The sequence below is a fragment of the Sinohyriopsis cumingii genome, chromosome 19, assembly GCF_028554795.1.
Source record: "Sinohyriopsis cumingii isolate HCF-2022 chromosome 19, ASM2855479v2, whole genome shotgun sequence".
Classification (NCBI taxonomy): Eukaryota; Metazoa; Mollusca; class Bivalvia; order Unionida; family Unionidae; genus Sinohyriopsis; species Sinohyriopsis cumingii.
In genome coordinates this window covers 30,451,165-30,473,376 of record NC_142979.1, presented here as the reverse complement: position 1 = coordinate 30,473,376, position 22,212 = coordinate 30,451,165, and the positions used below count along the sequence as shown (strand labels likewise).

The 22,212-nt window shown below is 34.1% G+C and overlaps 1 protein-coding gene across 1 annotated transcript in view; it reads left to right on the top strand.

Moving 5' to 3' along the window:
* Positions 1 to 22,212, top strand: part of LOC149775369 (clustered mitochondria protein homolog) — a 110,919-nt gene that overhangs the window by 75,964 nt on the left and 12,743 nt on the right. The window contains exons 28-33 of the mRNA XM_089943970.1: positions 1,310 to 1,400; positions 7,224 to 7,410; positions 11,915 to 12,106; positions 12,472 to 12,552; positions 17,720 to 17,845; positions 21,848 to 21,933. Coding sequence (XP_089800096.1) covers positions 1,310 to 1,400; positions 7,224 to 7,410; positions 11,915 to 12,106; positions 12,472 to 12,552; positions 17,720 to 17,845; positions 21,848 to 21,933 — 763 coding nt within the window. The remainder of the gene's footprint in view (positions 1 to 1,309; positions 1,401 to 7,223; positions 7,411 to 11,914; positions 12,107 to 12,471; positions 12,553 to 17,719; positions 17,846 to 21,847; positions 21,934 to 22,212) is intronic.

Below are 22,212 nucleotides of genomic sequence, written 5' to 3'. Positions count from 1 at the left end.
AGGAGATTTATTGCTTAAATCCATGTGTAGGTTTGCCAGTCATATTTGTTGTTGCTCACTGCTCAGTTGTAAACACTGGGCACCTTGGTTCAGAGTTGCTTTTGCGACCCTATAACATGATTTTAGCTTGCTATTGTTCATTTGGTGGAATTAAATGCTGAGCACTGTTGCCATGCAGATAAAAAGGCAAAAGATAGATTCTGTTTATGTATGATGGAACCACGTCTTTCCATCTGTGTTGGATATAGGATTCAAAATCTGCAACCCTCACATTTAGCATTTAGATCAAAGCATGAAACAATCTTTTGTCAAAGTTTACTTTTTCAGTTGTCAAAGAAAGTTACTCTGTGTATTGAAAGATTTGAAAACTTCAAGTTTCTTTAATTCATTCCACTGGAAGTTCAAAAATATTTGTTTCGTCAAGGAAGTAAACACTATATATATATATATATATATATATATATATATATATATATATATATATATATATATAATACACTGCACACTAGATCCTGAAAACGTTTGAAAACACGCCACCTTAGCGATTGCCTTTGATTGTAATAAGCATTAATGTTAGGTTGAATTTCCGCAAATAAATTTGATGCATGGTGCTACTTGAAGAAATATATATTTAATTCATGGTGATATTATATTTTATCCCTGGTGGGTAAAAATAAAAAGTGCTTTCTGATTCCCTCCATTCTAGTATTTCAGGAACAGCCTTAAAATTGTAGTTTATAGCCCTAATAATTTTGGTTTGCATTAATTCTGCATTTTGGTTGTGTTCATTCCGCATTCCATTTGCACTGTTTCACTGGTAAAATTACCTATCACAGGGACTGAATCTTAATTTGACCATTCATCATCATCTAAATAATAAACATATTCTACTGAAAGAGAAACTACTGGTTGTTTATCCAGGCAGACTCTACAGTCTGATCAGATAACTAGTTTGCTTTCCGTAAATGGCAGGAAAACTTTAACAACTGAAATCATCTGAATACTCTGGAATCATTTGAATACTAAGACCACTCTAGTGACTTGCTTTGTTTTGTCATAAAGGGCTTTTATTGCCTGCTACTCTGTTCCTTTGTATAGACTTATGTTAGTTCTAACACAATGGCTTTACTTGCCTGCTTCTCAGTTCTAATATGGCTTCTGCTGCCAGCAACTTGACGCAGTTTGGTCCCGTAACTCAGTTAATTTCCGCCCCCCCCCCAGTTCTTCTATACTTGTTAAGGTTTTCCATAAAGACTGTCAAAGTATTCATCCGTGTATATGTGTTGAGATAAATGTTTCTTTCTTGTAGACAATACTGAATGGGTATCGGAAAGTCCCAAATCTCTATGGAAGAAAATAACATTTGAAGTAGAGGATTACTACCACTACACCATTGAAGGGTATGTATGCTATGTTTTTTTGTTTTCATGTTTTCAGGATGTATATTGTGATTGTATTGCCATACTGCATAACCCTCTTCATAACATAAATAGTTCAAATGGTGGACATTTAGTGTTGCCTGTGAATGACAAGAAATAGGTATTACTTTTCCAGTAGCAGTGGCAGCTTCATGAACCATGCTAAGATTCTGTTTTGAACTTTCTGAAACTCGTATATCTTTTACATTAGTGGCTGTATTCAGCTGAAACTTTGGTATAATTTTGTAATGGCCTTATTTATGGCCATCATGTGTCTATTATTTATAGTCCAGTACCAAAATCTTGATGTTGCTACTTCCAAAATACTAAGAGGATTGCCACGAAACTTGGGAACGTGTTCATTCTTAGGTCTGCATGGCACCATAGTCATTTTATAAATCTTGTAATGGGTAGCAGCATTGAAGTATGGGTTTGATAAAACTTCTTAGATTACTTTGATTATTTATTTAGTTATCATCTGGCGACCAACATGTTCATTAAATGATTGTGGGGTCATTTCAAAGGTCATGGCACTTTTTGTACTTAATTGAGCTTATGAATGTGTATAGTTGCCAATGTACCTGGATACATGGGTCCCGTCCCGTTAATAATAACCTGGTTAATTAAATGAGCAAACGGGTACCTGTTAAAAAAAGAAAGTATTCCAAATTCAGATCGAAACAGAATAATGATTGCAGTTCAAGGTTCGTCGTGTGTGCACATTTATTCATCATGACATGGGCTCGTATGGGTGCTTTAAATTTACTTGTCATGTATTGTATAAGAATACAAGGGAGGTCACTTCTCTCCTTCCTTGTGCAACCTATTTATGAATCAGTGGTGACATTTAAAGCTAGACCGTCCTAACTTAGTGCCTATCCATGGTTCATGTGCTATTTTTCTTGCGATTTATACACGCTTGTTTTGAGATCCTGATGACATTACCTAGGTCGGTACCTTTTGTCGATAGTGATAGTATGTACTGATTAAGAAATAATCAAAATAAAATTTAAATATGTACTACAATTCAAATAAAAGAAAGCACAGTATAAATGTCCGGATTAACTTATGCCATTTTTGCCTCAAGTTTGTGGCCCTGGAGCGAGTATTAGCTGTTCAAATCAGGGCTGCTGCTCGTGTTTGTTTACTGGATTTTTTTTCTTTTATTAGCGGGAAACCCAAGGCAGATATATTTGTAACGGCAAAGGCAACACAAAATCTCGGTTACCGTAACATGCACTTCTTTTACCATTATAGGAAAAAATGAACGAAATAGACAGCTATAGAGAATGAAAACTTTCACGGAAATTTTTAAATATAAGGGAAATCTTTGTTATTTAATAACATTGAAAAAAATCTTATCAAAATTGACCATGAGTCTAAATAATGGTAATTTTTGCATCAATTTTACTTGAAACAGGTAAACAAAACAGTATTCTTGAATGTGAAACCACTTGTTAAAGATTCATTCTATTTTGATACTACATACGTAACGGACCAATCTAAATTAAAAATAAATGGCGCTAGATATCATAGAAAAATGGGCTGTATTGATGTGACAGTTGGATGTAATGTGACTGAAAAATGTTAGAGGAGAGGGATTTTTTAAACTTACAAACATATTGCACCAGACTGTGTTAAGGGACGAACCATGGCAGGTTGAGGATGCTAATAGTCATCATTTGTGGACTTCATGACTATTTGTGAAATTTACTGCAGACTGTTCATAAATAATTGATCCATTTCTTTTATGTCTATAATCTTGTATTTACTACTAATCCATGTGAATTTAGCTGATTTGTGAAAAAAAATTTAACTGCAGATCCAGGTAAGTAGCAAAAATAAATGTACGTTAAATACAATAAATATGTACATTTTTCATAGTTTTCTGTAATTATGGATGTAATGTATAGGTTGCTCTTTTTATGCCCAGATTACACTTTTTGCCACTTATGTTTGTAATAAATTACGCTTATACCTCTCTTGGGGGTTGGCATGTGTGAACCTACAATAAAGCAGTTTGGGTTCACATTTAATACAATTTACCTTTGATGAGGTACCCGGGTAACCAATCGTTATGATTGACGGTTACCCGATAGAAATTTCCTAAAGTTTTGACATCTCTATGAATGAGTAACTTGTACAAGTGAATTTGGACTAGACTTTCTATTTAATTGCTTTGTAATGAAGAAGTTAATTTCACTCTGACATTGATTTTAACATCAGTGGTCTTGACTTTGTTTTTAGTTCAAATGCATGTGAGTAAAATAACACAAGTATTAATAAATTTTTATCATTTAATCCAGTGTGTGGATATATCTTTAGAATATCTTTTATGTGACTTGTATAACTGCACACTTTTCCAGTAAGAATTTATACTTACAGATTTTAACCAAGCTTAGCATGTGGTTATATCTTAGCATAGTCTGAGTAAAGTTAGGTGATCTACAATCCGTGATTTAAGGTTTAAAATCAATGCATATGTCAGGATTGTATTTGGGATCTGTTAATGTGTCCCCCCCCATTTTAAGATTTACTGCAAAAATTCTGTGTGAGCAAAGTTGAGCTAAACATGTGAAAGAATTATGCATATGTTTTGGCAAAGAATGTACTGTATATAACTTGCAATAGCAACCAAAATCTTTTTTGAACCTTTTTTTTTGTATTTTCAAACTTTCTTTTAAACATGCATATCTCAATTTCTACAAATGTAAAAAAAAATCCCAACTTTTATATTAAAACTTTCTTTGACTCTGGGCTGCTAAACAGAGGTGCATGCACATTTTGAAACTTGTGTCAGTTCATTTTTTAAAGAATTTTTCACTTTTTGGAATTTTTTAAGAACTTATTTTTTTATGTTGAAACTTTCTTTTGAACCTTGCATCCCAATTTTAAAATCTTGCTTTTCCTTTTTTTGTATTTTTTTATGCTGAAACTTTCTTTTTTGTCTGTCATTAATCAAACAGGAGGATTGTAAAGTTTTTGTTGAATTTTTGATCCCATCCCAGGATGGGCAATTAGGATGATTGTGTGTATATATATATGTGTGTGTGTGTGTATATATATATATATATATATATAGTAGTGTAAAAATCCCAATTGTCACTCCAAGTGGATATGTTGTCGTTCTGTTTTTGTGAATTGTCACATTTCCTGTATGTCGCATGCTAAGTTCTGATTGGTTACGTAGAAAGGTAAGGGGAGCACATGTTTGATGAGGCTAGTTTGGTGGCACAAAGCATTAAATGGCAAAAAGCAGTTAAACTCTGGCACTTTTTCATTATTTTGGCAGTAATGCTTGTAATGACTGTCAGAATGCAGATGTTTCTGTCAATATACACGGTCACAGTGGACAAACAAATCCTGAAGTTAATCATATATCAGATGATGCTAAATATGGCAGCACTGAAACTAAGGATTTATCCAACATCAGGAATAAAACCTTTCACTTCAGACTGGGAAAAGACTTTGTTTTAGCTGGAGATGAATGAAATTAGTTAGATGCTTTGAAAACAATATTTAATTTCAGTTTCAAGTGTTATATTTTAAAATAGTGAACACATGATACACACATAGTGTTATCTGTAATGATGGAACAAATGATATGTATTTGTACTGTAATATTTGGGACACATGTATTTCGTGTTCTCCTGTAACATATAGAAAGCATTATATGCACTAAGTGTTTAGACTGTAATATGCAGAACACATGATATACATTTGATACACTTATTATACTTGTTTTTGCTATGTTTGAATTGTTCAATTTTTTAAAATATTTTAAAAATAATTCTTTACCTTGTACTTCCCATTATCACTATGTTTGCCCCTTGCTCCCTTTTTTAAGCTTCATTGGGGGCATGGCTCACATTCACTGTATCCTAGATGCAACCCTGCTATGATAAAGAATTTTGTACTGCATTTGGTTATTTTGTTAATAAGTTACCTGCAATGCAAGAAAATAGTTTTTCTACCAAATGTGACATGTTGGAATTTCTCAAGAATATCAGAAATGGTTGCAAATCTCTGCAGTTAAAAATTCTGATTGGCCAGTAAAGTATTGGTCACTTTCAGGACTTTTGTTGTATTAGAGTGTGCCAAAAGTTTCAGTCAGATATGCTAGGATTTCCTTTCCAGCTGGTATCATTTTGTCATAGGGCTTGCTGAAATGATCCTTCAATTTTGGATTTAATGCAGAAGAGCAAAACATTAATTTTATATTATACCATCATCTGGAAATGTCATATAAGAAACGAAAAGACCTTGAAGGCAAAGGGGACATTCAGTCTCATAAAAGTCCAAATAATCTGCACAGAAGTATGAAAAAGGATATTCATATATTTGGCTGTACATGGAATAAACAAGTTGGAAAGGCAGTGGTTGCATTTAGTGGAGGGAATCATGGTAGCTCAGTTGGTAGAACATTTGGACTAGTAAGCCAAAAGGTGTGGGTTCAGTACCCATGGATGAACTGCTACAGTGTGTCCTTGGGAAAGGCACTTTGCTCCCTTTTATTTTGTATGTTGTAGCCAAAACCCACAAAACCAAACAAAAATATTTATTGCAAATCATTTCATGTTAGTTTGAGTATTGCCCACAGTGAAAGAGATGATTTCCACTGTGAATTTGAGAAGGAAAAAAAATTATGTTCTTGCATAAAGTCATTGACCTTCATGAGGGTTTGGAACTGAAGTTCTGAAACTGAACTGGAGGTCATAGAGGTCAAAACACACTTTACAACAGTTTTGTTGAACGTAATGTTACTTTGCTGCATCAAACAACATTTCTAACCTTTTCAAATGCAGGTTTTGCAAGTCATCAATATTAGTATCTTGCTGGTAATTGGCCTGTCTTTTGGAAACATTTTTTAACTACCATATTGATAAGGTATCCTAAAGGTTGTCAGGTCTGTAGAGACGACATACAGCGATGTTCACATGTGATGCATGGCATTAAATTGAACTCCTTAAAATTTTATGTCCTAGTTTTCAGCTGTCTTTGCTTTCATATTACATACTTTTAACTGTCATTTCTGATAATCTTGGATATGACTGGCGAAGAAATCCTACAATATATATAGGTATAATCGGATCGTAGGCTCCGATTAAAATGTATTTGTTTTCCTTCTGTTCGTTTCTTAAAATCAATTTTGTAAATGTGCTGTTCTTGTACCCACTTCAATAAGAAATGCAGGGCAAAGTCTAACATATGACATATTTATCTGGGGGAGAAAAAGCAAAAACGAGCATGATCAGTTGGCTACATACCTGCGCTGGATCTAACTGGAAGCAAAATGGCTGTGAAATAATTGATGAGTTACAGGGTTGCTTTCACTGGTTATGTAGCTGATACGGTTGGTGGAACATTATTACATCAGGTAACAAACAAATTGTTCTATAGCATATGCACTTTGAAATGTTTGTAGTCTGAGAAGTTTATGTATGAAGCATCTTGCATTGCAGAAATTGTCTTTGCAGTTTAAGGTTTTATTGCCATGGGGCTAGTAGACTTTTGAAAAATAGGTAGCACATCTAAATTGGTACGTAACATTAAAAATAGATAACACATCTAAATTGGTACATAACATTAAAAATAGGTAACACATCTAAATTAGTACTTAACCTTAAAAGTATAGTGGTTTAGACCAGTTTTTCTGCCTTTCTGTTTAGAAACTGATGTTTATGTTCATTATTTTTTCTCAGTCCCAAAAGAATTATTTTGGCCTTGTGGTAGAGATGTGTCATCATATCTCAGTGGTTTAAATTTCTTCATTGACATATTTTACTTGGGCTTCCTTCCTTTCAGTGATTCAGTGGATAGTGTTATAGAGAAATATGGACTTCAAAGAGTGTCACTTGTCCGATCATTCTGTAAGAAAGTAGGAATCCAGATTCTGTTGCGGGAATACAATCTGGATGCAAAAAACAAACAGGTCTTCTTTGAAGAGGATGTCATCAATGTCTTTCCAGTTGTTAAAAATGCTCATCCCAGGGTGAGTATCAACTGGATTTTGTGTATTTTGCTTTATCATAACATGTGTGAAATTGTCTCCAAAGCTTGAACATCATTTGGGACATGCGGTTCTCTGAGAAGCAGTATCCAATATCATGCCGTTTATACTGGACACTTGAACTTTTTTCAAATTGTTTTGAAGATGAAGGGTTAAAAAAGGAATTATTTCAAGTAAATGATAGCTTTTCTGTTTGTCATTTGTTTCTGATTTGACAGAAAGACATTCCTTTGTAAGTTAACATCTGACCATATGCATGTACACTATCTATATACTGTATTTGCAATTAATAAACATCTATTCAGATTTTAAATTGTTTAACCCATCAGAAAGTGGTCACATAATATGCATGGCTTCACTTTTCTTCATGGTTCTGCTAAATGATTTTACTTGGCATGGCAGTAATAAACTTGCATCGAGCAATGACACCAATATTAAGTGATCAGAATTAGTAGATGTGATTAAAGACCTATAGTGAAGGAGCTTTGACTTCAGTTACAACAACAGTTAACAATTGCTTTTTTGATGATCGCTGAGTCACATATCAGAAATGTGCAGAAGTATTAATGTACCCTAGATTCATTTTTAAAACAGATTTATTACCACTTTCAGTTATGACCACATGAAGTCAGTGCTGTTTAATTACACTGCCCAACAAAACATGGATCAAAGAATGGAAGGAATAAACTTGATTGGAAAGTAAATGGAATTGGAGACTTTTTGTTGCATCACCAACATCATTTCCAATTTATTTCCATCAATTTTATTTGCATTTCCATAAATATTGAGTTGATTTTTTTTCTTCATTTTATTGTTGAGCCCACTTTAGTGGGAAAGGAGACACACCAGTCACTTTTACACAGCAGCAGTGGCATTCTCAGCTGTTTAAAGATAGGTTAAAGTTTTTTTTTGCATAGATTTTGTAAATCCCTTGAAATAGTCTCACCATACTTGGCATGAATCGTTATAAAGCCAAGAAATTCATTCTGTGACATGTTTGTGTACCCTTTTTCTTTTGAATCACAGTCATGAAAAATATTGCATTAAGATTTCGGTTAGTTTTTCATTTGCTTGTATTATGTAAATCCCTGTAATATTTTCCTTTGCATTTTTTAATATGGGGTAAAAGATGCATCTTTTGCAGTAATGCTTTGTCTGGGGCATGACATGTAGGCCCTGGCCTTGCTTTTAACTTCGTCATATTGCCGAAATATTGTATGTATGCTTTTTGGTTAGCAATGACCCTATTAGGGTGTGTGGGTGGATAAGAAACACAGCACAGAATTATTAGCTTTTGTGTTGAACAACCTGGATCAGTTTATTGACTCCCACTGTATTATTACAAGTCTGATGTGCATCAATTTATTGACTCCCAATGCATTATTACGAGTGATGTGTAATGTTGTAACACCTTTTCATGAATTTTCATTTTACTGCTTAAGGAGTGAAGGAACTTGGAGCAGCAGTTAATAATTTCATCAAAGACCGACTGGCATTTTCTTTCTGTGTATCCCTGGCTGTGGTAGATGAGATGGTGTAACTTTTGTTTGCCCATAAGTCATACCTCGGGTTTTCCGTTTAGGTCTTGCTTAGAAGCTGGTGGGACATCCATGGTCCATAAAAATATTTTTTTTTGTAATTTATGTTTTCTATAGAATGTTTGCAAACCTTATTTTTCTCTTTTTCTAGCAACATATCGAGGACCTTGTTATTTTAAAATCCGATTCTTTCCTCACAAGTATATTCACAACAGTGGGCAAGATGTAGAGTTTATCCAGTTTTGTTTGTATTGTTTTTGGTGGTGTGTCAGCTTGTTATGGCAGATTAAACTTTACAAAAATTACTTCTTTACAAGAACCCTCAGGACACCCTATTCATGTCCTAATTGCAGGGGTCCCACACTATTGGGAAATCTGGAAAAAGTCGTGAGAAATATTAAAAAATCTGGACCGTGAAAAGTACTGAAATTTCACAAATATTGATGAAAGTTGGGAAAAACCCAAGAATTTTCCGCTTGCAATAAACATATATGCAGAGTCAATTTAAATGCTTATTGGATTAGATTTGTCTAGTAGACTTTTATTTTCAAAGTCAGCTCAATATCCATATCTCTCCTTACATGGAAGCTATCAAAACCACTCTAGCATCACAAGAGGCAAACATCGTGGTGGCAAAGCGTAGCCGCTTACCAGCCTGGCAAACTTGAAATGTTAAATCGAGATTGAATGATACATGCGTGAAATGGATATGAAAATAACTTGTTTTCTCAGAAATTGTGAGTATTAAAATCATTATGTCTTTAATCTACTGAAAGACGAGATAAAACTTATGTCGTTGATGAAATGTGACCTGTACTCGCAACTTGCATTGCTGTTGCTAGTTGCATGAGTCCACAAATCTAACAACCCACATTTTCAAATGTTGTAGAAAAAAATAAAATTAAATGAAAGTCATATTCTGATTGTAATAAAAATACAAAAAGGAAAGAACAAAATTTTTCCATATTTACATATTCCGAGAACAACTTATGGCGTTTTGTTGTATCATGTGACTACCACGTTGACGTGTGCTCTTGGCTTGATAAATCAAACTGGCCAGATTGCTGGTTTTTACAAAAAGTATCTGACTTAAATTTAATATAATTTCTCTACAACAACATTAAAATGGAGTTTGTTGTTGATATCGCGTGACTAATAGACTTTCGATGTTGTCGTCTGAGATTTGTGTAGTGGCTAGTAAACAGTGGTGAGTACCGGGTCATGTTTCATCAATGCTGTAGTTTCGTCTAGTCTTTCAGTGGGTTAAAGACATAACGATTATAATAATTGCCATTTCTGAGAAAATAAATAATTTTCCAATTGATTTCATGAAGGTATTAGTCGATATAGCATAAGTTTAAATTTTCTAGGCCCGCTGGTAATTGACTACCATATGTCGCTACCGCACAGCGATGGCAAATTCAAAATTTTCGATATGCAATTACAACGACCCCAAACTTGGCCTAAATGTCCAAATATGAAAAACTGGGTGGGAATATTTGGAGGAAACCCGGATTAGAAAATGGACTGCTATTTGTTTTAAACCAGATTTGTTGTCCAAATTGTTGAGTCTCTGAGCTGAAAAGAGAAATCATCATCCCTTGTATTATATATCAAAAAACGATTTGAGACCCTGTATCAGTACAGGTTTGGAGACTGGTTTAACGGATTACAAGAAGACAAGTTGGTTTTACTGAAAATTCAGTCCTTTTGTATACAAAAATATGTAATTTTGAAGGTCTTTTGTCAGATTTATATACAACCCTTTTGAAAATGTTTTTTAAAGGATGGAGATTAATCTCGGTTGTTTGAAAAATCTTGTTTGAAATCGAGATTCTAATTATTTGCATTTATTGATTTTTTTATATACTGTAATTGGAAATGTTTACTTTCTATAAGATGCATATATATATTACTATAGAATTCTTTAGAATTAAAGGTTTAAAATGAAACTAAACTAATTTATGTTCATCATGTTGTTCCCACTTAGCAACATAATGCAGGTCAGCAAAATAAAGTTAGAATTTTTATTTTGTACATTGAAATGACTTTACATGCCAATTTATAGGAATATTATCAAACTTGTTTTGTGTGATACATTTTGTGGTTATGTACATGATCATCTTTTCTGGCTTAGATGTTTTGGAGAGTTACGAAAGAGAACCATCTTTAGATTTTAGAAAATGCATGTTTTATAATCAAAAATATTCTTTAATTCCATTCAGTAATGGTCATATCTGAACCTTGAAAAAATTAATTTCATCCTGGAAATGACCTGGAAATTTATCTTTAGAAAAGCATGGGAACCATGTAATTGGTCACCATTTCTTGTTTTTTATGGTTCCAGACTGAGTTATTGGTTTTTATATGTATGTTAGCAAACAAATGGCATATATATGTACTGATTTTTATTTGTACATTGTGAATATTTTATTGGGAAAAAAATTTATTCGATAAAATTGGTTTTTCCTGAATTCAAAATTACAAAGGTATTGCTTGGTTTAGTATCATTTAGTTTTTGCTTGTGTGATAAAGTTAGCAGAGGTTATATGGCACAAGTCATTTTTGTTCAACTATCTGGCACAAATCTTACATATTTAACTCTTTTAGTTTTCAATAGATTTGTTTGAAACCTGGTAGTCTTGATCTATAGGCCTAGATCATTCTGTTGTATGAAGTTTTTACAGAATTATGCCCCTTCTAATCAAGTTCTGTTTTAGGAACATCCCTTCCTAATGAGTTTAAATGTGTGCATTTTTTTACACCGGAATTCAATGAAGCAGATTGGATTTGGAAATTTCCATGTGTACAGTGGAACTTGTTTGTAATGAATGAGTAAACTGTTACCAGATTTTTGCCTTAAGCTTTTCAGTTTTTACCCTCCGAGATCACTTGTGCATTATTTTTTATATGGCACGTAAATCAGATTTTCACCCAATCCCTTACAGGCATCAGATGCCTACACATTCTTCACCAGTGGCCAAGCCAAGATTCAGCAGGGTTTGTTACGAGAAGGGTATGAGCTGATCAGCGAGTCCTTGAACCTACTTAACAATGTATATGGTGCTCTGCATCCAGAGATTGCAGCCTGCCTGAGGCTAATGGCACGGCTTAACTACATCATGGGTGATTACCAAGAGGTAAGGACCATTCACTAATAGTTTAATTGGTACGTGCAGCAAGTTAGAGTTTTAAGGTTCAGTCAACATGATAGTTGATTCTAAAATTACATGAAACACTCATTGCTAAAGATTACCTCAATTTAAGATTGTAAATAAAAAAATTGCTGGTCAGGTCATTTTTATCTGTTGACTTTAAAATTTGTGCAGCATGATTTAAAGGAACAGCTCTGATTATGCTGTTAATCCTGTGTCTTTTTTAACATTTTTGTAAATTATTTTTCACCATTAATTCTGGACAGGATAATTTGTCTTGTGTTGTTCATTAGGAGGTACCTTAAGTGAACTATTAATTGCTTGATACTATTATGTGTATGATGTTTCAGGCTCTTAGTTACCAGGAGAGGGCAGTTCTGATGAGCGAGCGAGTACTTGGAATTGATCATCCAAATACAATCTCGGAATATGTAAGTATATTGGGTTTCGGGGGTGGTAGTGGTTGGAACCTTGGTTCAATATATTCCTCTTTCTATAGATCACTTAATACATATTGTAGAGATGTCTTTATCACAAACATTTGAAATCCAGTTAAGCTGTGGGGTGATGTTTTGTTCTACTTTTTTTTCTGGTGGGTTCCAGCTTTTGCTTTTATTCCACCAGTGGATATAGAAAAACTGCTTCAGTTGTAAATCTAGATGTGTTGGAGTGAAGCTGCTCGAACATCTTGATAAAAACAGGAACTCCTTTGAAATGCTGTTAAATTTAGGGGTAGAAGAGATACTTGTGCCCCATTTGTTGGAGAATCGTGCTTCTGTAAATACCAAAGCTTCAAAAATCTTTCAGTGTGCTTTTGGGCATCTGATTTTTAGTGACACATTGGTGGGTGGGGGTGTAGCAATATCATTAACATTTGGACTAAATCTCTGGATGTATAGAGTTATTTCATTTCATAAAGAAACTAAAACATTACTGAAATAGATCTGTGAACAGCTATTTTTGGATCTCAGAAGTTGGTGATAGAAGATCTAGAAGCAAGACATATAGTAAGACGTTATACCTTCTTTCCAATGATGTCAAAGTGTTTCCTTTAAATTTGGAAAGCCATTAAGCTGACTGAGCTCATTCAGAGACTGGTACTTGTTGACTGGAAGATTTTTGTTTGAAGTGAAATAGGCATTTCTAAATAGCATTTTCAAGGCTTCATCTGCCAAGTCAGACACTTTGTCCAGCATAGGAACAAGAGTGCTTTTCTCACCAGTTGAACATGTGTCAAAATAATGCATGACATAAGAACAAGAGCAATGCAATCACATTAAAATATATATCAAATAGTTGTTATTCATCAATTTGTGCAATGTCTTGTCCTGTTTTGACCACAAGAACTGGTCCAAACACTTGATGTTCAAATTTTATAACAGTGTTTTCTTGGTTTTGTTCATAATGTTATTTGTAATCATTAATGTTTTTTATATTAAGATCATGTTCATGCTGTGTCTTTCCTATGATCAATTATTCTTAAAAACTTGATCAGACTTGGATTATCTGACTAGGAATTTTTGTTGTTACTATGAAAAACCAGTTTAGAAAACTTGGATTGGTGTTTTGTTTGACTTTAACTTTCAATTTTCTGTTTATCTACTTTTACTTGAATGTTGTAACAGCATTTATTATTATAGCTATGAAAATCATTTCATTCTACAGTTGTGAAATGAAAAGCACTGAACATCCAATTGAGTATTGGAGTATTTTACAGCTGGTAAAAATATAGTTACCATGGGATATATCTGCCATATACAAAGGTTTCCTTAGGTCCATTACATGGATACATGTGTGTGCATGTGCAGATATCCATGTGTGGATATAATTTAATTTTCACACGATGATCCCTAGTTTTTTTTTTTTTAAACAATCCCTATTGACATGATGGAGTCTGACTTGCATGTTGGAAGCATGCCTTATGAAATTCTTTTTTTTTTTTGACCACAATTTGAAAAGCAGTATGTACATTTTTGGCAAATATTTACCAGTGATGAAATTTCTGTTCTAATAAGAATTGATGAAAAAAAGAGCCTTAGAATTGATTCATTTGCTTCAGATTGGGGTGATACTAATTCATTTACCTCAGATTGGGGTGATACTAATTCATTTACTTCAGATTAGTGTGATACTAATTCATTTACCTCAGATTGGGGTGATACTAATTCATTTACTTCAGATTATTGTGATACTAATTCATTTACTTCAGATTAGTGGGATACTAATTCATTTACTTCAGATTGGGGTGAAACTAATTCATTTACTTCAGATTGAGGTGATACTAATTCATTTACTTCAGATTAGTGTGATACTAATTCATTTACTTCAGATTGGGGTGATACTAATTCATTTACTTCAGATTGGGGTGATACTAATTCATTTACTTCAGACTGGGGTGAAACTAATTCATTTACTACAGATTGGGGTGATACTAATTCATTTACTTCAGATTGGGGTGATACTAATTCATTTACCTCAGATTGGGGTGATACTAATTCATTTACTTCAGATTAGTGTGATACTAATTCATTTACTTCATATTGGGGTGATACTAATTCATTTACTTCAGACTGGGGTGAAACTAATTCATTTACTTCAGATTAGTGTGATACTAATTCATTTACTTCAGATTGGGGTGATACTAATTCATTTACTTCAGATTGGGGTGATACTAATTCATTTACTTCAGATTGGGGTGATACTAATTCATTTACCTCAGATTGGGGTGATACTAATTCATTTACTTCAGATTAGTGTGATACTAATTCATTTACTTCATATTGGGGTGATACTAATTCATTTACTTCAGACTGGGGTGAAACTAATTCATTTACTTCAGATTGGGGTGATACTAATTCATTTACTTCAGATTGGGGTGATACTAATTCATTTACTTCAGATTAGTGTGATACTAATTCATTTACTTCAGATTGGGGTGATACTAATTCATTTACTTAAGATTGGGGTGATACTAATTCATTTACCTCAGATTGGGGTGATACTAATTCATTTACTTAAGATTAGTGTGATACTAATTCATTTACTTCAGATTGGGGTGATACTAATTTATTTACTTCAGATCAAAAGTTATGGTCATTATTATTGTCTGATTGCACTTTATTTTATACTCAAGGCTGCATAATGAACCTTATCATTCCAAAATTGCAGTACATGTGCATTCTCAAAGATATTGAGCACTTTGTTTGAGATGCTAAAATGAAATGAATAAGCAATTTTGTTCTTGAAAATGTTTTTTGTAATTTTTATTATACCCTCTTAAAAAGAAAACAGTTTAATTGAGTATCCTTGATGATTATGTCCCTTTGTAAATTTTGATTGTTTACAACAGTTTACAAACTTAAGGTCAATCATTAAAAACACTATGTGTATAGCCAATCATTACACTTTTGTGATGAAATGCAGTCAATATGTTACACTTTGAAATTTCATAAATAGTTTTGGTTGGATTGGTCTTGTCACTGAAAATTCATGTCCTGTGCATGTTCCTGATAAATACATACATAACCTGTATATCCTGTATGCATATGTGCTTATATACATGCTTACCAGTATAAATACCTGATTGCTTGCTTCTTTTTATGAACACACATCATAAGTGACAGAATTATTGAATGCAGTGTCTCAGTGCCATCTCTCACATAGGCCCTATTTTCAGTTGCTTGCCAAAAATATTGATTTCATGTGGTAAGACGTGTGAGCTTACATGTATAACCACTTTTAGAACTTTTCATCATCATAATGGTTCCCAGTGGTTTGAACATTATACTATAGTTTTAAATCAAGATCTTTATTTTAGGATTGTTTATAAGATTTAGTATCAGAATTTATGAAGTGAAAATGTTTTCCTTTTATATTTTTGGGCTTAGAATTATTAGTATCAGATCTAAATGTAATTAAAAAGCTGGATGGAATATTTAACCCATGCATATTTTACAGTTGAGAATTCGAATGTATTAGGAAAGACTTGAACCTTTGTGTACATCATACTTGTTTTACTGGAATTGTTCCCTTGTATTCAGACTTGCCACAGTTTTACAGCTTAACTATTTTGCATCCAAAGAAAGAGATGTACTTTTTACCAGCCCACCATGTTGGAAATTTGACATAGCACTAACTTTGGTAGCCATTTACTTACCTGTCCATATGTAGAGTCCTTGTGAGGCAATGCCAACCATTCTAAATTTGGCAGAATTCTGTTCTTCTTTTTAAGCTTATATTATACTGCCATAATCACTTATGTTAGATTCCAATTGCTTGGTTAGAAACTTATATTTTTTAGATATGGTATAGCTAGATCACAAAAACACTGTGAAGTCTGATTTTAATTTTGAAAGAGTAACCAAATGCTTGTATTAGAATATTGACCAATCATAAAATAGTATTCTTTTTGAGCCAGACATGCCTGGGGAAATGAAGGTGGCTGATGGGGATTGTATCTGAATTAAGAAAACAACGTGCTACAGAAAGTCAAAATGGAATACTGAAGCGTCAATAATGCAATGATACCTTGCCATTGCTTTACTTTATGGACTTGAATATGTCACATGGCAGGAAATATGAATGGAAAGCATATTTAAACCAAAAAGCACTTTGAATTGCCGGAGTTTAATAATGCAGTAATTGTTTTGGATAAAAATTTGAATTATTTCTATTTTTATTTTCTGACTACGATTTTATTTAAATCCATATTAGTTGGAAGTGAGACATTGTCATTTTTTCATTGAGAATGTCATCATTGTCCTGATCAGCAGTTATACCCAGCTGAGTCATACCAAAGATGTACATAAATGGTACTAAGAGCAAGCTGCCTCACTTGGTGCTTAGCATTAAGAGGTTAGTGTTAGGACTGTTCAGCCTAGTGTCAGGATAATGTGACTGGGGTGGGACATCATGCTACATGTCTGTGGCATGATGCCCCAGTGCCAGACATTACTATAAACTGTCACACTGCAGACATCTTAGCGATATGACTGAAAAATTGTTAAAAATAGGTTAAAAATCCAAATCACACACACACACACTCTCATCAGCAGTTAAGGTTTTGGTTAAAGTATTTAAATTTGCATACATTTCTAAGAGCCTCCATGATAGATCCTTATAATACTTTGCATGAATCATTGGTAATGTACTCTGCAACGTTCATTCTCTTCCCTTAGATCAACAGGTTAAGATCAGTAATGGAAAATTTGCTATATTGATTCAGTTAAATTTTTTGTTGTTGCCTAAACTCCTCAATGTATTTATGTAGCTAAGACAACACATTCACATGTTTGCTTAACCTTTTGATGATGGGTTTAAGGGTCAAAGGTTTTATATGAATGCTTTGAGCATGGCTTGTCATGCAGGTCCTGTCCTTGTTTAAAGTTAGTATTGCTATTTCACACTGGCAAGAGTAGACATCCATTTACATCCTGCATTAACCTTGATGCTGAAAGCTAATTGACTTGTATTTAAATTTCATTTTATTCCATTCTTTCAGATTTAGAATATAGCTTGGGGTTAGGCTCAACATGCAGGCCATAGCCAGCCTCTTGTTTTGTAAGTAATATTTATTGTAAAAAATCCTTTTTCTTTTAGGCTCATCTAGCCTTGTACTGCTTTGCTAGCAACCAAGTGTCCAGTTCTCTAAGACTCATGTACAGGACCCGTTACTTAGCACTTCTTTGTCATGGGGAAAATCATCCAGAACTGGCTCTTATTGACGTAAGTATACTCTTAAACTACCTAAACCTTTGAATTCCTTTGGTTTTAGAGGAGCTGCAGTGATAGTGGTTGCATGCTGGCATCGTGACTGGAAGGGTGTGGGTTTGAATAGTACTATTTGACCAGTCTGGGTCAGCTACCATGGTATGTCCTTGGGCAAGATACTTTAATCCATTTGCCTCGGCACTAAATGATTTATTTGTGATTCTGTGCCTTAAAGCACAAAACCATAGTAAACCAAAACATTACCTTAGTTTCTTCAGGGTCAATCACCTATGTTACACTGCTTTTGGGTCCCCAAGTGGCTGAGTGGTCTAAAGTGCTCACCGTTCCGGATCACTGCCATCTCAACTCTGTCTGCGTGGGTTCGAGTCCAAGGCTCGGCTAGCGTGGGTATGTGGGAAAGCCTGCCAGTAGCTTCTTGTGGGTCGGTGGTTCTTCCCTGGGTTTTCCAGGGTTCTTCCTCCATCAGTTATACTGGCCACCATGTATAGCCTATCTTGTGCTGAAAAATGGCGTTAAACCCTAGAACAGCAACAACTACACTGCTTTTAGGTTCATTATTAATAGGGAAAAAAATAAATGGATTTTGGCAGAGAACTCTTGTATATTATAACATGCAAGATTAAAAAAAGGGCTGTTAAAGAAAATAACAGTTAGGAAGGCAAGTTTTACTTGGAGTTGCGGTCAACAAACATGATTTTCATTTGATGCTGAACATTAAGAAGTAGGGTGTATGGTTTTAAAAGTATTGTGGTTTGGAGCATGCTAATATGTGTACTTTACTACAGAGCTGATGAACTGTGCTAGCTTGCTAGCTGCAAGGACAAGTGAGCTTATTGTATGGTACAGGCTTCTGTTAACATTTGCTTGTTGCCACTCTGGAGTTCACATTTCTGATCCAATTTCCATTAAACTTGGAATACGAGTTTACATCATAAAAATCTCACATTAGTGAACAAGATCCATGCTTATTAATGAGGTGATCTTTACATTTGATTTGGATGGGTCTGATATAGTCTTTAATCTGATTGCCTGAGTTTGTTACTCCTCCAGATGACAAACTTCTGTTGCATTGATAAGGTAATCTAGCATTTGATTGGCTGACCTTGCTACTGCTATGGAGGTCAAAAAGTAGCAACATAAAAGCAGTAGTACAATACCTGCTACTATTGCATTGCTTTCGTTTTCTGGGACAAGAAGTCCCAAGCCCAAACTAGTATTTCCTCCTGCAGTTAGTAATTGGAAGCCTAGAGTTAAAAAGTACCTGATCCCAGACTGACTACCAAGCAATGGAATATTCATTCTTTTTCTTTTGATTTAAATGGCATCATGCTCAAGCAGATTGACCCTTTGTTTTTATATGTATTTTCTGTCAATCACTGTCAATCATTGTCCTTGATGTATTGGTCAAGTTCTTTCCCTCCTGTCCCTGCATAACTGAGTGTTTTTTGAGTGCATTTTTGTTGTAATTGTGAAAAGTCTTTATGCCTTGCTCAGTAACGTGGTGATTCTTTAAATTGTTCTTCTTAGTACTGATGTTGGTTTAAGTATCCAGGATTCCTGCACCATCCTGATTTTTAAGGTGGTCCTGGAATCCAACAGGAATTTGAATTAAACAAAAATATGCTTGAAACCCCTTTGAAAATTACTTTTTGCTATAAAATGTTCTGGAACTTGATACTCATAAGCTAAACTAAAATTTTTGCTAGAGAAGGGAAATTAGTTTTTCACTGCAACAATGTAGTGAAAGATTTTGCAATGATCATATTATGTAGGTAGCCATGCTTGAGACTGGTACATAAAAGGGTTATGCACATGTGCCTAATCATTTGTACTTGTGCGCATTCATTGTTTCCTTTTTTCTGCACTGGATGTTTCTGTATTTGTGTAGTTTGATTTGTACCATCTACATTGGCAAGACCAAATATTTCATCCCAAATTATGTGTGTGTGCATGCAGCGATGTCCAATTTGTTTTTAACCAAAGGTTAGATGATGTGTGGGACTTGGCAGCAAGTCGCCTTAGTCATCGATGGAAGAAGGAAGGCCCTTCTTCTCTTCATCTCAGTAGGGAGCATCTCTTCCAAATATTGATGAGCAGCATTATTGCAGTGGGAGTAAATTGCAGCTTCCTGAAAGAACAGTGACTAAATTGGATAGATCTGAGGTGGTTCATCTGTCATATCTTTGCTGCACTGGTCACTGGGCCCATTTTGGGGATACTGATTGGGTCGATAACTACCCTGTCTCCCCTGTCTCCGGGTAATATCCATTCCCTGTTGAGATAGGGGTCAGGCTTTTGCTGACCTGTCGAGGGAAGGGGATTGGATTGGCATCCCCCACTTCTTGATTTTCCTATTGAATACCTATGGGATTTGAGGACTTCGTTTCTTATTAACGAGTTAGCTTTCCCTTCCACGACATCACAGATGTCTGTGCCTTGGTTCCAGAATATTGTGGAAATGATGGTATTTAGATCTGCTCTCACACCGCTGGCATAGTCCTCAAAAAGGAGTCCAGAGATAAACAGTAACGAAACTTGTTTCTACTGAAGAGTTGCTGAGAGCAGCAAGTTGGTGGATGCAAGATAATACTGTATTCCACAGTCCAAAGGATTTTAATGACAACACTTTTTTAATACTATTTTCTTTCTCAAATATCTCTGTTGTGATTTTATGTGTGTGTACATTTTGTAATGTATGGCAATGCTATGTGTACCTGGCATTCTTTTTGTTTGAAACTGTATTAAGTGTTTTAAACATACCATTTTCTTTATTAAGATTGGAATTTCCAGTCATTTTCTATAGCTTGAGATACCTTATTTTTAATTGTACACTGTGGTTTATTTGGATCCCATGTTTTAACTGACCTTGGGATGACAGAAAATCTGCTTGCACCATTTGAATCATTAGTAGGTATGGAAGATTAAATTAAGCAGGAGCCTAACCTATATAACTCATATTTACCCACATGTTAGGATATTTTCAATAACTTTTCACACAGAGATTTCAAAGAAAATATATGACTTTTTGTTCACTTGTTAATATTTCAACATTCTGCAGGTCTTCCCAGTATATTGCAATTCGTATTGCAATCTACTCTTTTGTATCACAATATATTACAATGGTGATACCCCTCTCCTATGTAGGTTTATTGTCAACATGAAAACATTAGTCTATAAATGACGTTTTGAGTTTTCCTTCAAGCCCTTTCTACAACCTTCTGTATAGAATAACCCTAATGTCATTTCTGACAGGTCTTTGTGGAATGGTTGAAGCATACAGGATTAAACGAAAAGCAATAAATGTTTGAGATTGGATGCACTAATCTGTTCAGTGAATGGATGTGAAGGCCACATTCTTTACAGTTAAAGGATTAAACAGAGAAAGAAATAAAAGTTTGAGTTGGGATGCACTCAACTAGTCAGTGAATGGCTTTGATGGTGACTTGTTGATTTACAGGATATTATATGGTATAAAAGTAGATGTGCACATGATTGTTGCTTCATTATTGCATCCAGGGGTTAATTTGCAGTTCATGTTTGCTTGTTAACTACATACGCATTACTTTTGAAAGTTCTTTTCCCCAGTGTTTCTCAATATGTGTCAAGGGTTCAAACATTGTTTTGTATGAGAGGGGTTTGGGATATTTATTAGGAATCATGTTTTCAGGTAGGTCCTATAATTTTTTTTACGGCAGCTGCAGTTGCACTTTTCTATCTTAATGCATAAAATACTGAATACTTGTTTTGTAAACAAGAGCTCATGAAATACAGTTTACAGTTTTGGTTCATTTGTGACAAGTCTGGCCTCGCTGGAGTTGGGAAAAATGTGAGAAATATGCGAAGTTCTTTAAATATAATTCATGTTACACTATAAAATGAAAATATTTTTTTATTTATGCTCTATATTGTCTGTTTCAAGAAAAACATTATTCCCTGAAAATTTTTAAAGTTTCTTTTTTTATAATTTTGTAATATCTGATTATTGTTTTATTTCAGAGTAATATTGGTTTGATCTTGCATGCTGAAGAAGAGTATGAATTGTCTCTGAGGTTCTTGGAGCATGCTCTTCAGTTGAACACAAGGTATAATATTACTAATGATTATTAGTTATAAAAAAAAATGAGAAACCTTTTTTAATTCAAATGTTGTCCACAGTTGTATAGAGAGTGAAGGAACAAAACTTATTTTTGCAGCTAAATAATGAATTTATATTCTACCATTAAAGTGTACACTAGGTCAAATTTTTTATACCATATTTAATCTGTTTTGTTCCCACATATTAATTATTTAATTATTGATTAGTCCATCATATTATCAGAGCAGCTTACTTTGCAGTTTGACTCGCTGTTTGAAATGGCCAC